The sequence below is a fragment of the Myotis myotis genome, unplaced genomic scaffold (genome assembly GCF_014108235.1).
Source record: "Myotis myotis isolate mMyoMyo1 unplaced genomic scaffold, mMyoMyo1.p scaffold_m19_p_8, whole genome shotgun sequence".
NCBI lineage: Eukaryota > Metazoa > Chordata > Mammalia > Chiroptera > Vespertilionidae > Myotis > Myotis myotis.
In genome coordinates, this window is record NW_023416390.1 from 30,680,312 (window position 1) to 30,699,867 (window position 19,556).

The 19,556-nt window shown below is 41.5% G+C and overlaps 1 protein-coding gene across 9 annotated transcripts in view; it reads left to right on the forward strand.

The window, feature by feature from the left end:
* The window catches only part of CAB39 (calcium binding protein 39), an 86,528-nt gene that overhangs the window by 45,718 nt on the left and 21,254 nt on the right, over positions 1-19,556 (forward strand). For all 9 annotated transcript variants that reach the window (XR_004969318.1, XM_036319423.1, XM_036319420.1 and 6 more), the window contains exons 3-5: positions 6,887-7,051; positions 9,219-9,337; positions 14,467-14,635. Coding sequence is in view for 8 of the 9 variants with exons in the window: in XM_036319423.1 (XP_036175316.1) it covers positions 6,887-7,051; positions 9,219-9,337; positions 14,467-14,635 (453 nt within the window). In the remaining variant the exon portion in view is untranslated. The remainder of the gene's footprint in view (positions 1-6,886; positions 7,052-9,218; positions 9,338-14,466; positions 14,636-19,556) is intronic.

The following is a 19,556-nucleotide window of genomic DNA, read 5'->3' on the forward strand; positions in this document are numbered from 1 at the left end:
ATCATTTGTGGCACTCTTTTTTAAGGTTGACCTACTTACATATCCTATACTAATAAAAGACAAACATGCAAATTGACTGTACTTTTGCTACACCTTAAGCCACGCCCATCAGCCAATCAGAGCGACTATGTGCAGATTAACCCAACCAAGGTGGCGGCCGGCAGCCACAGAGCTGGAGTGAGCAGGAGGCTTGCTTGCTCCAGTGATGGAGGAAGCCAAGGTTCCCCGCCTGCCGCGGCCCGGCTCTGAGCTCCACTGAAAGCAAAAAGTTTCAACTATAGAAGGTAAATAAACCCCAGATACCTGCTTTCAGCCAGCCATGGCCACGGAGCTGGAGTGAGCAGGAGCCGGCTCTGAGCTCCATTGAAAGCAACAAAGTTTCAATTATAGAAGGTAAATAAATCTCAGAAAGAAAAAAAAAAAGGAGAGGCTGGGAGCTTACATCACCAGGGTGCTTGGCCAGCCTGAAAACAGCCCTCAGCCCCTCACCCAGACTGGTCAGGCACCACAGTGGGGACCCCCCCACCGTAAAGGGGGTGTGGCCAGCCTGAAAACAGCCATCAGCCGCTCACCCAGACTGGCCAAACCTCCATGGGGTGAGGGTCCCCACTGGGGTGGACATCCTCCAAGGGGTCCCACACTGCAAGAGGGCATAGGCCGGGCTGAGGGACCCGCCCGAGTGCACAAATTTTTGTGCACTGGGCCTCTAGTCTCTATATATAAAAGCCTAATATGTAAAGTGTCCCCTTAGGAGTTTGACCAACCGGGAGTTCGATTGCTCGCTATGACGTGCGCTGACCACCAGGGGGCGGCACAGAATAAAGGAAGGCCCTGGCCAGCAGCTGGCAGCCACTGGGGACCCTACCCATGCACAAATTTCGTGCACCAGGCCTCTAGTATAGACATAAACTTAGTTACTTGTTAGAAATATTAAAAATTATGGGGGTGTCTTATGGGGATGAAACAGAAGTAGAAATGAGATTAGTACAACATAGTTAGCACTTTGTTCTATTTGTCTCATTCTCTTTATCTTTTTGTTTTTTAAAAAAGCAAAAGATGAATTGTAAAGCATTCAAATAAATCTGAAATAGAGCAAGTGAAAGATGAAAGTATTCTTCTTACCCCTCCCCATAGACAGACTATAATACCGAACTGGTTTTCCTGTAAGAACACAGGGAGGTTCCTTGCTTACCACTTAACTCTGTCAGGTAGTCTCCCTTAACTTTCTCGATGAGAGGTTTCAAGGTGTCCTACCTTCAGGTCCTTGTATCGGCACTACATTTGGGGGGAATTCATTGACTTACAGTGTCACACATTTCTTTACATCTGGATTTTATATCCCAGTGATCAAGTATGCTGATGTTCAACCCTTCTTCATGCATGTATGGAGCACCTGCAAGCACTGGGCTCCTAATAGAATACAGAAGGAAGCAGACATTAATTGAGAATTACAAGGTAAAGCAGCATTACATACAACTGGAGAAACACTATGAAGAAGTACATCGTGGTAGGAGAATGTATGATAAAATTTACCTAGAAAGACTTCTCTGAGGAAGTGATCATTGAGCTGAGCAATGAAGGCAGAATAGGAGTTGGCCAGGAGGTGGGGCAGGATATGGGCACAAAGAACATTCCAAGCATAGGGAACCATATGTGCAAGGATTCTGAAAGGAGACCAATGTGACCAGAGTAGTAGTGAATAGGTAGTGAGGGAGAAATTGTAGTGCATGTGTAAGGTCAGAGAGGTAGGATCAGACCATGAGTGCTTTTATGGGCCATGTTAAGAAGGAATTTTCTTCATCCTAAGAGCAGTCAGTAATTAAAGCATTATAAGCAGAGGGAATGACAATCATATTTGCGTTATAAAAAGGTCATTGTAGGTGTATTGTGGAGAGTGATTTCTAAGGGATTCAAGGAAATAGTCAATAGGCTACTTAGTAGGCCAAGTAGGTAGTAGTTATGAGGACTCTAACTTGGGTAGTGATGGTCGAGGTGGGGAGTTAAATAGATGGATTAGGGGGACTTGGTGATGAATTAGATATTGGGGCCAGGTAGGGAAGAAGGAAGAGTTGAGGATGATTTCTAACTTTTAAAATGTATATTCACATCAATAGTAGTATCACTCCTTGAAATAGGGAACAAGGGAAGAATACCAGGCATTGGAGCAAGATCATGAGTTGTTTTAGATGCGTTAGTTTTGAGGGACCTTGAGACATCCAAGTGGAATCATTTTGAGTAGGCTGCTGGGTGTACTAGTAAAAGAACTGGATTAGAGATAGGAATCTGTGAGGCGTCTGCATGGAGGTGTTAATTAAAGCTGTGGGTGTGGGTGAGATCACTTAGGGAGAGAAGATAGAATGAGAAGAGAGCCTTGTACCCTGCCCTGAGGAATTCCAATATTTAAATGGTCTAGTCAAGGAGGCTGAGCCAAAAGGGAGACAGGAAGGAAAAAATTAGGGTAGTGGTGAGTCACTGAGGACAAAGGAGGGGTGGTTTGAGAAGAAGGGTGTAATCAACAACTGCAAATGCTGCCAAGAGCTCACATGTAATGAAGACAGGAAATTGTATTTAATGGCATTGGTAACTAGATGTAGAAGCCACATGGATTTGGATTGAAGAGTGAATAGGAAAAAGATGTGGACTATAGCAAACAGGTAGATGTTATGGGGGACAGTGACTAGGAGGAGGTTATTCAGTCAAAGGAGAGTTTGATTTTGTTAATGGGAGTCTTGCTCACATTTAAAATCAAGTGAGAGGGAAGTTGACTATATTAGAAGGATGAGATAACAGACAGGATGAGTTCTGAGAAGGCAGGAGATAGATGGAGTCCAGAAGCAGAGAGGATTAACATGGGTAGATGAGTGTACTCATTAGCAGATGAGGGAATTCCATTGGTGTTTCCTCCCCACCCACAATGTATGCGATAGGAAAGGTAAGGTGAGGGATTTAAATGTGAATTCAGGTGGGCTTTCATTTCAGAATTAGCGCAACTAGCTTTCTATTTCCTTGCTTCTCCCCTCCCTGTTTTTTTAAACAGCTTTGTTGAGACATCTCATATATAATTCACCCATCTAAAGTGTATAATTCAGTGGTTTTTAGTTTATTCACACATAATGTGCAACCATAACCACAGTCAGTTTTAGAACAGTTCATACCTCCAAAAGAAACCCCATACTCTGCCTATCACTCACCCCTCCTCCTTCTTATTCATCTTTTGCTCTCAGAAGAGAGCCTAGAATATGATCTAAATTAGATTTAAAATCATATGATTTCAGAGAAGAGTATAAAGTGAGGCATATGAAGGATTGCTATGAGCCTCAAAACTTTGATCTAGCCAGAGAAGCATTGGGGGCTGAGGCCTACTACTTAGCGTCACTGGTGTAAAATCAACAGAAAATAGACTCAGAAAACCTACTAAATGTCAGATTCTTCCCTGTTAAAGAGAATATCTTAAGAATGAAGATTAGTAAAATTAAGTTGAAAAAGCACATATAACTAGATTTAAGAGAACATTTACTATTGATAAATGATTTGATCTATTGGCCCAGAAAAGGTACAATCTGGGATACTCAAAAAAATTTTTTAATGGTTTTATTGATTTCAGAGAGAGGAAAGGAGAGGGGGGGGGAGAGAGAGAGAGAGAGAGAGAGAGAGAGAGAGAGAGAGAGAAACATCAATGATGAGAGAGAATAATCCATTGGCTGCCTCCTGCACACTCTTTACTGAGCATCGAGCCCACAACCTGGGCATGTGCCCTGACCCAGAATCAAGTGGCTGATGCTCAACCACTGAGCCACACCGGTCAGACTGAAAATTTGTATATTGGTTGACAAACTGTCAGAAAGCTGAGTCATTAGCAAATACAGTAGTAACAGCAGATTGGAAATGTTAAGATTCTGCTTAACATTGAGACTGATTAAGGCAGCGGTTCTCAATCTGTGGGTCTCGACCCCTTTGGGGGTCGAACAACCCTTTCATAGGAGTCGCTTAAGACCGTCGGAAAACATATATAATTACATATTGTTTTTGTAATGTTTTAATTATGTTCAATTTGTAACAATGAAATTGGGGGTCACCACAACATGAGGAACTGTATTAAAGGGTCGCAGCATTAGGAAGGTTGAGAACCACTGGATTAAGGTTTCATAATGGGATTTTTAGGAGGAGGATTTATAAGCACTTAGAATAGAAAATAGTGGTTAGTAGATGTCAGCATAAAAGGTCTTGCCAAATTAACTTTATTTCATTTTCTTATGTTCAGAAAGTGTGGAAGGAATAGTTATTCTTATTTTATCAAAGTATTTAACAAAATGCCACTTGAATATGATTTGGAAATAGGCGTATGTAAGTGGTTGAGTGGCCATGCCCAAAGATTATTAGTAAATAGATAGTTACTGAAAAGAACATAATGATTCAATGGTATAATGATTCCTTTATGGTTATTTCCTTTTCAACATTTTGGTTAATGATTGAGGCCATGGGAAGCATACCTATCAGATTTTCTGACCGTACAAACAGAAGAGTGATAGCTAGTATATTGGATGTCCTTCCAAATCCAGAAATACCTCCACAATGTTGAATGCTGGACTGTTAATGAAATGAAATTAAATAGTCAAAAGAGTTAAAGCCTTCATTGTATTGTCATTCAAAGATCTGGTTTTGAATGAAATATATATATATGAAAGGCTAATATGCTGTGTGTCCCTCCCACTGTCCGACAGGTCGCTATGACGCACATTGACCACATGCACTGACTTAGCAGCAGTGGTTCTCGGGTGACTCACCCCAAAACCAGAGGAGGGAGCCCGTTTACTTGCGGGGCCACGTGATTCCACCTTCGGCTGTGGGTTATGTTATTGCTGGGGCACTGTCAGCCCTGAATCTGATATACTGCACACTTGTGTTTGCATTCCACGCCCTGTACCATAGCAACTTTCCCGAGTGCCCTCTGGGACCCTTTGGGGGGTGTCAGAGAGCCGGTTTCAGCCTGATCCCCGCAGGCCAGGCCAAGGGACCTCCCACCTACTAGAGGGACCCCACTCACTCCGCAGACACCGGGGAGGGACCGTGGGAGGTTGGCTCCAGGGTGTGTCCAGCTCCTCTTGCCCAGTCCTGCCCCGCCGGCCACCTTCTAATTAATTTCCTTTCAATGTGCACAAATCTGTGCACCGGGTCACTAGTATGATATAATTGCAAAAATTCTTAAAGGTAGCCTTGGGCCACATTAATATTTGTGACATTAGTAGGAAAATGGTCTGATGTCTTCTGCATTATTCCATTTTAGATAGGGTTGGAACATTAGCACTATCTTTCTTAGGAGGATAGTTAAAGAAGCTGAGAGGTTTCCTGGAAGAAGACTATTTAGGGGCAGTGGGCAAGCTGCCTTCAAGAGGAGCCTTTCTATGGAAGAGAAGTTAGGATACTGCCTGCCCTGCAGTGCAGCCCCAGGACTAGCAGACACTATAGTGAGGCAGTGTTCATCTCATAAAATTTTCTGACAGCTACCTGGTTCCAGAATCTGCTAACACTGCAGACACTGGAAATATTTAAGGTGAAGCAATGTGATTATTTGGTAAGGAGGATAGAAGATTGTAGAAGGGAGTACCTTGGAACTAGATAATTCTTTAGGTACCATGAAATGCTTGTGTCCTGTGAATCTGTATTACTAATCTCCTTGAAGTTGATTTCTGTTCACAAATACTTTGACTTTTATAGTTTTTTATAGCCTTTATGTTTTTCATCTATCTTTAGAACTCTACTTGAGTTTCCTTTGTTATTACCTATAACTCTTTGGTGGTTTTGTTTGTTTGTTTGTTTTTTTAGTGGTTCCTTTAGGACTTAGAGTGTATAACTGGAACTTATTGAAGTCTGTCTTCAAGAAATATTATTCTGCTTCATATATAAGAATTTTACAACACTATACTCCATTACCCACATTTGAGTTGTTGTTGCCACATGTTTTTGTTCTGCATGTGTCATAACCTTAGAATACAATTATTTATGCTTTAAACAGCCAATTACCTTTTAAAGACACAGTACTCTGCCCTGCTGTGAATGCTAGTCTCCTTGGCCTCCGCAGATGCGCAGCTCTATCATCTCAGCTCAGCTCAATTCATGGAGGCCTCCTCTTCTGCCTGGCTTCCTCTTCCTGTGATGTAGCCTGGAAATTCCCTCCTGATAGTCAACTTGGGCAATTGTGAGGTTCACTTCATTTGTTTCCCTTCTCAGAGGTCACTGTCCTATACTGCCTGAAGTTCAATGTTTAGAACTCATTGTTTCATAATTATCTCCAATGTTTTAGTCTTTTTCATGAGGAAAGATAAAATCTGGCCCCTGTTCATCCATCTTGGCCAGAAGTGACGTATTACTTGTTGCTAATATTTTACTGTTGCATTCAAAGCCTCTTTCAGCTTCATTTTCTGCTCTCACTCCCTTGCTCCACACCTTTTCTCTAACAGACCCTGTGCTTCTTCCTCCCCCTCATGCCTGTCTCACACCAGTTCTTGCCCCTCAAATCTCCTTTTCCCCAGTTCTTGCTACTCGGTGTCTCCAGTCTCTGGGTCAGCTCATGTGCCTCTTCCTTGTTGTTTCCCTCCCATTTGATGCAGAATTGAGTATTTTCTTCCCATTGCATTTCTATCATAATATTGTTTTCAGTGTTCAAGTGTACATGTGAATCTTCTGTTTTTTCCTGCTGAGCATGTGTGTTGGCTCACACATGTGTACACACATGCACAGTGTTAAGCTCCTGAGGGCATCTTGGGCTTGTCCACTTTTGGTGCTTGTACATAGGTCCATGAGTACATAGCGAAGATATTTAACAAATGTAGGTGTGCTATATATGTTTGTTAAAATGAATTGTTTTTTTCCTCTCCCTCAAAATCAGGCCACAGAAGAAGTTTCCAAAAATCTGGTTGCCATGAAAGAAATTCTCTATGGCACAAATGAAAAAGAGCCGCAGACGGAAGCAGTGGCACAGCTCGCTCAAGAACTATATAATAGTGGGCTTCTGAGCACCCTGGTGGCGGACCTGCAGCTCATTGACTTCGAGGTAAGAAACCAGTCTCTTACTTTTCACCAACAGCACCCCATTCATAGTCCTTTTCCATGTGCCTCCCTTCTTTGAAACATCTGAAGATTCCTGCCAGGCTCCTGGCTCAGGGGTTGCCAACCTATAAGCGTGCTCACACTGCCTCCTGTTAGCAGAGCCAGGGCAGGAACTCAAGGTTGTCCTAGGCTTTTCTCCCCTTATTTTACCACATCATACAGGGAGGTTCTTAGGTATTCATTGTGCCCTTTTATTTAGGTTGTCTGTAATTAACAGCTGCTATTTTACATAATTCACGGGCTCTTGGCTCTCAAGGAATAAACAATCTAAAGATGACCTAGAATGTTAGAATTTTAGAGGTAGATGAGATCTCTGAGAACATCATTATGGTGGTTATTTTTTTGGTTTTTGTTTTTACCTGTTGAGAATTCATTACAGCAGAAATCATACGTGTTTTGCTTGGCACAGCTTTTAAATGTTTAAATTAGGATGTCATTTAAATAGCAGGAGGTATTATACACAATTTTGAATTTCTGGCTTCTCTTGAAACTTTGGACTCTGGTAACATGGGGCCTGTCCTCCATGGCCCCTCAGCTGAAGCAGGAGATCCACACTTGGGTGTGTGGCAGACAGCGCAGCCTGCTTTTTCCCCTGCTTTACCCATTTGCATCTCCTGCCGAGCTCTGGTATACTTTTGAGATTGTTACCCAAACTTACACAGCTGATCATGCCATGTTATTTAGTCAGGGAACAGTGAGAATAATGGCCCCTGGTACCAGTCTGAGAAGTATATACATATATTATATATATATATATATATATATATATATATATATACACACACACACACACACACACACACACACACACACACACACACACACACACACATATACATAGTACTGAGGGGCTCCGGCATGGTCATGATTCTTTGATTCTTTATTATGGGTGTGCTTTGTGAAAGCCCCAGTGTCTATCATCCTTGAGTGTTTGGATGTCTGTTCAGGTGCTTGCAAAACCAGAGGAGAAAATAGCAGACAATATAACCAGATCCAGTTTTGGAGAAGGATATAAGAGTGGGTTCATAGGTTACTCCAGTATAATATTGATAATAAAAGAGAATAAAGTTTTATTTCTATCCTGTAGAACAAGTAGAACTGATATTTCCATTTATGTAGCTGATTTCATGTATTTTTAATAGTGTATCAAATTTCAACAACAACAGTTTTTATTTCCTCTGCAATGTTGGGAATGCACTGGAACATCTAGTTCCTTCTCTATCCACCCATCCCAGTCCCCAGCCTGGACCGAATTTAATATTCATTTGGGACTTTAGAGACACAAATTTAAAAGAAGTGTGTGCCCCTGAGACTGATTCTTAGCAAATGCTCCCGACCTAGGTGGGCCACAGGGTGATCTCTGGTACTGGAAAGCTCTCGCTCACTCCATCTCTCCTGCAGGCTTGTCAGCCTCTTCACAAGTGGCCATTCTGAAACATCTCTTGCCATCCAGTGCTGCTCTTGTTACTTTCTTATGCAGCTTTTCAGTTTTACTGTAGAGCGGTAATGTCCGTCTATTTTGTTTAGTCAAGTACAGTGGTGTAATTCTGACCTCTGAACTACTACATTATGTGACTCTTAGGACCTTCATTATTAATCTATATAGTCTTTACTAAGTAGGCCTAGTTTAATAGGGGCATGTATCTACTTACCATTAAAGTTCAGCTTCTTATGGAATTCTTTCATTTTATTATATTAGCAGCATACACTTTCTCCTTTCTTCACTATAAAAGGGAAATATGTGTAGTGTTTACAACACGAGCATCCTGTTTAGGCCGCTTTTTCCATTTGGGTGGGAATGAGGTCCCTGAACATTGTAAACATAGAGCAAGGTTTTGTTTTTCATATCTGAGCATGATTGAGAGGAATGATTGAAATTATATGTAGTGAGATTTCACTTTGTCGACACATTGCTCAGGTTAAAAATAGTATACTATTAAAACTTAGAGTTTAAAATTATAAATAAAATTTAATGTCTGTGAATGTTTTAAGGTCATATATTCGGTCATAATTATAAATATTCAATGCCTTGATTTGAGGGTATCTGGGAGGGTGTATGGGCTTTTTAATGTTTAGTCAGGTAAATGTTTTAATGATTGTATTCCTAATAGGGCAAAAAAGATGTGGCTCAAATTTTCAACAATATTCTCAGAAGACAAATTGGTACAAGAACTCCTACTGTTGAATACATCTGCACCCAACAGAATATTTTGTTCATGTTATTGAAAGGGTATGTACAATGTAATAAAATTTATATTCTCAGTTGAAAAATAAAAAGGAAAGATGGTCTTGGGCAAAAACAGGATGGTGAATGTGGGAAAGCATTTTATCTATGGTTCGCTCAGCTCGATTTTTTATAGCTCTTGAACATATTTCCCCCCTTAAAATTCAGCCTGTGAGCTAAATTGAATTTGAAAAAATGCCCATAGAAGTTTAAAGGTAGGTGAATCATGAGTCTTTAAATTTTCAAATCATACATGACTGAAGAATAAAAGTCCTCTGTGGTCTTACTTCTGTTCTCTAAGATTTAAAAAGTTATAAGTGTATGAAATGTCAGTTAAATCATGTATTTAAAGATATCTTTGGGTACACCTGCACCTTGTAAGGCAGTAAAAGCTCCCTAGTAACTGGAGCTGTATAGCTTAACTCAGTTAGTCAACAAAGAACATGGTTGTGAATTAGTACCCTTTGCTTTTTATGTGTGTCCACTCACTAACCCATTTAATTTGGTAAAGCACAGTGCATCTCCCTGGAATTACTCCTGGACTAAGCAGGCATTTGTGTTTGGGTAATTTGTCAGTTTAAAAAAAAAAAAAAATCCCCAAAAGCCTACAAGCAGGGGTCCTCAAACTATGGCCCGCGGGCCACATGCAAATACAAATATTGTGTTTGTTCCCGTTTTGTTTTTTTACTTCAAAATAAGATATGTGCAGTGTGCATAGGAATTTGTTCATAGTTTTTTTTTTAAACTATAGTCCGGCCCTCCAACGGTCTGAGGGACAGTGAACTGGCCCCTGTTTAAAAAGTTTGAGGACCCCTGCCTAAAAGTTTAAACTTCAAAACAAAGCCGATCCTGTCCTCCTTCATCACTGAACCTCCCTGATTGGTAAGGTAACCTCCTGTCAGTTCACACCAGACCTGTTGGCCAGCTTTGGGTATGGTGTGCGTCTGCCCCAGCATAGGTGATGTCCTGTTAAATTGGTGGGCAGGCGTTTTACTGGCATGGATGTTGGTGTGAATCAGCTTGCTCTCCTACTCCTAGCTATACCACTTGCCTCACTTGATTCCTATCTCTGTGGTTTAACACTTCCCTCAAGTTCAAACTTGCTTAGACAAAGCATGAGTCAGTGCGTGCCTTGGACGCCAGCATTCTGTTTCTTTTTTTCTATTTTTAACTATCTTTGTTGCTTCTTCACATGTTGCCATACAGAACTTTTGGCATCTAATTTTTTTGCTGTGTCAATCCAGAGTTTTGTATATAGACATGTAGGGAATAGTCTGAAATTTTGGTGTCCTTTTTTTAAAATATATTTTTATTGATTTCAGAGAGGAAAAGAGAGAGATAGAAATGGTGATGAGAGAGAATCATTGATTGGCTGCCTCCTGCCCGCCCCTATTAGGGATTAAGTCCGCAACCACAGGCATGTGCCCTTGACTGGAATTGAATCCAGGACCCTTCAGTCCGGAGGCCGACGCTCTATCCAACCGGCTAGGGCAAATTTTAGTGTTCTTCAGGCAGCTTCCAGGAGTCTTTATGTATTTTTAAAGCTAATAATTTCCTTTTGTATAGGTAGCCATCATTATTAAAATCTATAAATTAGGTATCTCTGCTTACATTTTCCCTTTAGAGTAGCCAAGGGTATGAATGGAACATTGTTAAACATCATGTAAGTAAGAATATTAAGATAACAATTTAAAGAAAAAGTTTAAAGCTCTCATCCATCCGAGCTAGCCAGAGCAGAAACCTCAGCTGGAAAGAAGAGAAGGAGACACGTGCAGAATGCTGCTGGTGTTGGGAGCCTTTCTAGCCCTTATTGTGGAACATGTACATCAGACTGGAGGGGATAATACGACAAACCCTTCCTCCATCTCCCAGCTTCAGCAGTTCTTAAAACTGTGTCCTTCTTGTTTCATGTATTCCTCCCTTTTTTCCTCCTCAAACACAATGTCACTTCAGTTTGCATCCCTAATAAGATGATACATCTTTTTTTTTTTAACATGGTCGCAATACCATTTACAAACCTAACATTATCTAATGCTCAGTGTTCAGATTTCCTTGATTTTCATGCCACAAAAAATGGCATTTTCCCTTTAGTTTGTCCAAGTCAGGTTCTAAACAAAGCCCACAAAATGAATTTGGTTGATACGATTCTTACTTAACTCTCTTTTCATCTAATAGCTCCTGACCCCCTTTCATTTAATAGCTCCTGACCCCCTTTTTAAAATATACCATTTATTTGTTGAAGTAACTGGGTCATTTTTTCGTGTGAAAAAAAAATCACAAATTTTATGTCCAAACTGCCCCTTCTTGGACCAGTGAGAACTCCTCTCCTTCAAGTTGGCTCCCGTGTCCTTTTAGCAAGACTGCATCAGGCTTTGATGTTTCTGTGCTTTCAGCACATGATGTCCCTGGCTTATTTTGTGTGAGTTCTGTCTTCGGTCCTGGAAATAGCCATTTCTTTAAGTAGTCCTGTGAACTTGCTTTTAAGATTGTTGTCCTCTGTTGGTCAGTTAGTTTAGATTACTTCCATAGGATGTGATTATCTGCTCTGGCTATGCGTACTTCCAGCTATTCGGTTGCCATTGTTAATTTGCATTTGAAAATACTCTAGTTGCTAGTATTAGACTGCATCTGGAGGCAGCTTGTCTCTGGCGATTTAAATGTTAATGTGCCCTCCACTCTAGTGCTAACAGGTTGTACAGCATAACTGTTTGCCTTGTAATCATTGGTTTATGATTTAATCGTATAAGATAAGCTTGACAAACTGCCATCAAAACCTGCCCAACTTGTACCAAACTGTCTTACCCTTGAATTCTAGTCTCCTTACTAAAGATCAGCAAAGATAAATTATATGATTAGCCATTTTCCGAGCAGACATTTTAATCATAATCAGCCATCTAGCTGACTTACCATAAATGATACAAAGCAATGTAGTTTTGATCTTCTTGAGATCTGTGATAAACCTATGTACAACAAAAAGGTAATGCTACTAGATAACAATTAGTACTGTAGGATTTCAGGGGATAAAATAGGAGGGTGGGGTTAGTCAATCAGGCAAGGGTTGGTAAAAGATGGAACATAAGAGTGAATTTCCAGATGGTTTAAATTGGCAGAAAAAAAGAGTAGGTACAGGGTCACAGTTGAACAGAGTGGTGGGCAACAGTAAGAAGAGCGGGATGCTTTGTGGCAGAGTGGGAGGTGACACTATGCCAGAGGAATAGATCTGATGCAAAGCCGAGATAGGCATCAAGCCCATACGGTTGTCTTTATTTGATCAGCAAGAAGAAATCATTTTAAACTCCTAAGCTGCAAGTGCCGTTGATATACTTGTGTGTTGGGTAGATTTGGTAAGACAGAGCTTGAACATAGGTGTTGGTTAGGGACACTTGCATTTCTCTCGGTCTGCGTTAATGCCACAGTAGGAACAGATAACAGGAACTGAAACTAAGATATTACAAAGAAGTAGTTAAAAAGCACTGGAGATGGGAAGATTTGGAGCAGAGAAAGAGGGTAAGTTTGGGCCCTGGCCAATGTCACTCAACTATTTGGAGCATCATCTTGTGCACCAAAGGATCACAGGTTTGATTCCCAGTCAGGGCACATACCCTTGTTGCAGATTCGATTCCTGGTTGGAGCACCTCTGGGAGGCTACTGATCAATGTTTCTCTCTCACATCAATTAGAAGGGGAAAAAAGGGCATAGTTGAAACTATGTTGTCCAATACAGTACCTACTAACCACATGTAATTATTTAATTTCAAATTAAGTTAAATGACATTTTAAAATTTAGTCCCTTAGTCATTTAAGCCAAATTGCAAGTGCTCAATGGCCACATGTGCCTAGTTACTACCATACTGGACAGCACAGATAAAAACCATTACCATTATCACAGACAATTCTCTCAAAACTGTTTCAGACTCAGGTATTAAAAATACAGCAGTGATGCCAACTTAGATGGAAGCAGGGGTGGTGACCTCTTTTGTGGAGGGAGATGAGATTTTATTTTAGACATGTGGAGTTTATGGTAGACCTTTAATTGAAGTTGTCCAGAGACAACAGAAAATGCCAACAGAAATGTATAGTTCAGGTGTAGACCTGAGCAGAAGACCTGTAGGAGTCATGGTGGAAGCAAGATTGTATGGGTGTTTGCTAGCAGACTGGAGGCCAGGCAAAAAAAAATAGAACAGTCAGAGGGGTAGAAAGGAGAACTGGGAGAGTTTTTTTTCTTGAGAGAGCTGTGAAGGTCAACACTGCCAGGACACTAAGTGATAAGACTCTGTGTTAGGAGAAAAGGCGGCTTTGTCCAGGAGAGGTCTTTGCTGGTAGGATGTTGGAAAATGGAATTTGACTGCAGGAGATTGTGTGGGAAAGACATTAAACCATGTAAGCAGCTTGGAAGGAAGTAAAGGAAAGAGAGCTATGTGTTTGAGCTGAACAGCACAGCCGGTCCGAGGGGGTTGATGCATGTCAGAAGCGAAAGGCCTGCTGGGTGAAAGGGAAATGAGGTTTTCTTTCTGTTCATAGGGAAGGGAGACTGTAGAAACACCAAGATGGATGTAGAGGAAGGCTGCATGTGGACTCCCCTCTGCCCACTGCGGGAGTCCTGACTGACATCTTCAGGACCAGGCTTTCAAGTCTGTAGGGCTTAGATGTTGCCAGTAGTCTTGAAAGTACTATTTCGAGTATTGACTTGAAACAATGAAATATAAGGACTATACATGTGTTAGAGCCTTTTAGATACTATGAATTTAGGGAATTTATTTCATATTGTTTTTTTATTCAGTTTTTGGTTTTTCTGAAGTGTTGAGAGCACCCCACATGTAAAGCTAGTAACCCTTTTGTGGAGAGACCCTAAATGCTTCTCTTCTCTTCAAGATTTTTTACCTTAAATAATGAACTTTTATTTCCATGATCACTCCATAGCTGTTATTTTTCTTTGGGTTGAAGCCGTCTTCACCAACTAAAATGTGTGTGCCCGCTAGAGGAAATTCACTGAGCACATGTTGTAATGAGAGATGCTGTGTGTAACCTGCTCTGGTCATTCAAGGGCAGTTCCTGAAGCATCCTTTTCTAAAAATTTGAACTGTTCAGTGTTGGAGTTTTAAAAGAGCAACCATGTTTGTTTTTTTCTTTTTGCAGGTATGAATCTCCTGAAATAGCTCTAAATTGTGGAATAATGTTAAGAGAATGCATCAGACATGAACCACTTGCAAAAATCATTTTGTGGTCAGAACAGTTTTATGATTTCTTCAGATATGTCGAAATGTCAACATTTGACATAGCTTCCGATGCATTTGCCACATTCAAGGTAACATATATAAAAATTATAGACTTCTAACTATACTTGAAACTCCGATTAACAGGTGTGCTCTTTTTCCTAAACCTTCACTATCGTCCTTGCCTATATACTGCTGCCCCCTAGTGGGAAGAAAGAAGACAGCATCTATACAAGTGTGGCAAAAGCAGGTTTACAGTGTATGTGAAACAGTTTATTCTTGTTATTATTTATTAACTAGAGGCCGGGTGCATGAAATTCATGCACGGTGGAGTGGGGTGGGGGTGGGGGGACAGGGGATGTCCCTCAGCCTGGCCTGCACCCTCTCCAATCTGGGACCCTTCAGTGGTCGGGCCTAAACTGGCAGTTGGACATCCCTCTCGTAATCCAGGACCACTGGCTCCTGACTACTCGCCTGCCTGCCTGCCTAATGCCCCCAACGGCCCTCCCCTGCCGGCCTGATCGCCCCTAACCCCCTGCCAGCCTGATCTCACCCCTAACTGCTCTCCCCTGCCAGCCTGATCTCTCTCCTAACTGCCTCTGCCTTGGCCACCACCACCACCATGGCTTTCTCCAGAAGGAAGTCGGACATCCAGAAGATGGCCGGTTGACCTGGTCTAATTAGCATATTACCCTTTTATTTGTATAGATTACTGTATTATTCTTCCATACAAACAACTGTAAACCTGCTTTTGCCCCACCCCTGTATATGTATGTATACAAATAAAGTCATAGTTTTAAAGGGTGGAAAAGAAAAAAAATTTAAAAAATAAAAAATAAAGGGTGGAAAAGTTAGAATTTTTAGGCAGGGTACAGTTTTCTGTTAAATTACCCATCAAGTACAGTAATAGCTATAACAACCAGATTTTTCTCCTGTGTTGAGCATACTGTTGCAGTTTCTTTGGTTAAGCACCAGATGAAGTAGTTGGCCTCTGTTTGGGCCCAAGGGAACCAGGGACTTACCGCTTCCATCTCATGCTCATGCCAGAGCTTGTTTATTAACTACAGGAGGTGAGGGCGGGCAGAATCACCTGCACTATTCAAATTAGCCTCTCCGCAGTGTGCCTTATCTCCCTGTTGTATAAGGAGATATTACAAAGAAGCAGTTAAAAAGCAGTTAATTTGTTTAAATTAAACGCACATATATAGGATACCACTGTGCAACATGTACTTTTTTTGTTTTGAATTGCAAGGTTCTGTGCTGTTTAAGGTATATAAATAAGACAGTGATCTTTATAATCTTTCTGTGTTACATTCCCTTATGTAAAATGTGTGACATCTTAAGTCAATATTTAGAACTGCTATTTTAATATAATCAGAATTTAATATACTAACCTGCAGATTGCTATGCTCAGAAACCGTGAATACTGTTATAGTGACAAGTGGCCACTTCTAAGTGTTCAGTTTTATGATTATAAAGAGCGCCTGAGGTGAGCACAGTCCCTGGTTTCTGGGTAAAATATGTCCCTCGGAGTGAAGGAACACCCTTAAAATAGGATGAAAGCCTAGCACCCTGGCCACTAGGATTTCACATTGAATGAGAATAAAATAATAGTGTGAAACGTCTAGGAATTTATTTTCCCAAAGCCATTAGAAAGGGTATCAGAAGCCTTAGGTAAGACCTCAGCTATTTCTTTGTCAGTGTACAAAGCAAAATGAAATTCATTTAAGATGATAGCATAGAGTGGTAAATGTGATGCTTAGTTCCACCACCCTTGGTGTGGTAGGACTCTTGCTTAGGATGGAAGGAATGCCCCACTCAAAAGCAGCAGACCGTTATGAGGGGAAGTGTAGTAGCATCATCTGTCAACAGGAGGAGTCACTCCTGTTTGAAAAAAAGCCATGAGCCCAAGAGTGCAGCTCTGGGAGCAGGAGGGTAAGCAGAGAGGAGGAGAGGGCGGCAGTGGTGTGGGAGAATGCAGCCAGACCACCGGACCAAGGACGACATGACTGGCGTGCTCCTGGCACAGATGGCAAAAATGACCAAGAGGTGAGAGAAGTGTGCTAATTATATGCCAGAAATGTGATTCCCAGTGTCTGACAACGTTTTGATTGGCCTTGCTGATAATTTTATCTCAGTTAGTGCTGCTTCTTTGAATTAAATTCATACCGAGGTGATGGAATCACTGTGGGTAAAACAACCTGTCAGGTCATGGTAGCCACAGAGGGAAAGACTAGGCAGAGTCAGGTGGTAGTCCTTACTGGAAGAAGGGAAACTTTAAAAAATAACAGAGGTGTCTAAGGATGAGCTCCAGAGGAGAAAGCATGGAGAAATTGGCTTGGATTCTGTATCTCAGCTGCTGCTGGTTGCAAGGAAAGTGGAGAGCTCATTAAAGAGAGCTCTCCAAGAAACGAAAAAGACAGGAGGCCAAAATCAAGACAAGAGAAAGAGAAATAGACCTAGCAAACAGACCAAAGCTGCCTCCCCACCCCTGCCTAAAAGAAACTCCACCTGAGTCAGACAGGGGCCAGTCTCAGCCTCACTCCATAGGCGCTGGCAGAGGGAAGGGGGCCTGCCTCTCTCCCAGTTTACTCTTTGCAGAGAATACTTTCATAAGGAGGAGAACAGATCCATGGTTCATGGTCTCCTTTAAGAATGTGACCAGAGCAACTTCCTGAAAATGCAGTCTGCACACAAAGTCTTTACAACAAATGCAGCTCATCCATAACTCTGGATTCAAAGCCCCTGGAAGTGGGCCGAGTCTTAAAAGGAAATTAAAACTACCTGCTCTAAATGTGTCCAAGATTTGTAGCTCAAATGAACAGGTACTGAGATAGTTAAATCAGTGGCCAAGTATTTGTTAGTGATTATTTTTAAGGAATTAGGAGATTGGGAGGGGCATCAGAAGGCCAACAAATATATTTCCAATTTTCCAGAGTAAAAGAAGGTAGATTCCCCAGAGAGGCTGGTGGAGCTTGGAGCTTGATGGTATACCTGTGTAAGGTTCTAGAAAGTATTTCTAAAGAGATGATATCTGAGCATTTTGGAAAGGAAACCGAGTGCCCACAGCCAGCATGGATTCACTAAGAGTAAGTTCAGTCATACTAATCTCATTGATGCCAGTAGATCAGGGGCCTAAAGACAAGGCTGCCTGGGTTCAATTCCCAGCTCTGCTGCTGATTGCACCTGTGTCTTCATCTGCTAAAATGTGGGTATTAATACTAGTGTGTCAGGTTATTGTGGCCTCACACAGCACGTGTGCTGTAAACAGTAACTAGTGGGATTCCTTTAAGACAAGGAGGATATACTAGATGTCAAATAATTATACAGACCTATTTTAATGGAAACAATAAAAAGATTAGGAGCTAGATGGAGGGAGTTTCAGTATGATGATTTGCAACTAATTAAATGCAGTATCCATAAGGTCCTGGAAAATGGATCACCATCATCCTGGAGAGAGACTCTAATGGATCTCTGCTCGGCCAAGTCAAACATTATTAATGACTTGGATAGAGAGTGACAAGGCATACTTACCAAATGTGTCAGTGACAGCCATTAAGGGAAAGATAAATAACAGTGAGCCTAAATAAGGCTTCATAAATCCAGAGAGGCCAGAATATAACAGGATAAAGTTAATTATAGATAACCCAAGTCTTCTACTTGAGGACCCAACCATATAAATATGGGATCGGGGAATAGGCATGATAATAATAGTTAATGCCAACTGTAATAGTTGCTAAAATGTAGGTAAGTTCTTATATTCAAACAATCCATTGAAGGAAGTATTATCATCTCCTTTACAGATAAGGACACTACAGCATAGAAATGCTGAGTAAAGTCAGACAATACATGGGCAAGCCAGAATTTGAACCCAGGCAGTCTGACTACAGAGCCCACTATGAGTAAACAAAATTCTGAATTTGTCCATTAAAATTGGCAGTTTGATGATGCTGCCCCAGAACTACATGTGACCACAAAAGTGTGTCACCTAAGGAGCTTGATGGTCTCACCCCACTATAAGCTTACCAGGTAACAGCACATAAATGTGTTCCATTCCAGGAGCTACACTTTGAGGCACATAGACAAATAGATGACTTTCAGAAGACATTAGATGGTGAGGGGGACTCAGAACCTGTCATTCGAGGAGTGGTTAAAAGAACTGGACCTATTTAGCCTGAAGAAGAGAAGACTCGGTAGGGACTTGCCATGAGAGCACTGCTGTATTTGAAGTGGGGTTCTTTAGAAAATGGATTAAACTTGTTTCTGGAAGTACCTGGGGCCTAGGCTTGACTCTCAGCACAGGAAAAACATTCTAACTCAGAGCTCCAGAGGTGAACCATACAGTTAGAAGAATTGAGTTTCCTGTCCTTGGACATACATTTTCAAGCATCAGATAGGGAATTGAGCCAAGTGACTTGCTCTGAAAATCAGCCCCCTGGTTTAGCAGCATTTCTTCTGGGATTCCAGGGCTGTCTTTGTCACATGATATTTGGGGTCCAAACTTAACATAATTTTTAGGAATCTTTAAATTCAACGTACTCTAAAAGTTGGCTGCTTAAACTGCTGGACTTGAGAGATGACTCCTGACCTTTCTCCAAGTTATATACCAAGGCCTTGGATGTACTGAATTCAGACAGGTGGGAAATGAGAAGTCCTTTTCTTCCTCCCCCCCGCCACTGGCCAACTAGCCACTCTGCATGTCTGGGACCACATGCACCTATAAACTTTGCAGATTACTGAGCAGATACTGACCTCATAACCATTCCTCTTCATCTTCTATTCTGTTGGTTTCTTTCCCCACACCCTGGTTTGAGCTATCCATAGCTCTTGGCTCTAATCCTAAGGTAAGGTTCCTCTTCGTCTCTCAGTAGACAGAGGCACTGCCTAAGTCCCATCTCCTCATTTCCCAACTTGGCTCTCAGCAACTGCTCCTTTCCCACTAATGTTTTACTGTCCCCTCCAGGCCCTGCCCTGTCATGGCCCTTCTTAACAAGGGCTTTCATCCTGTGGGGC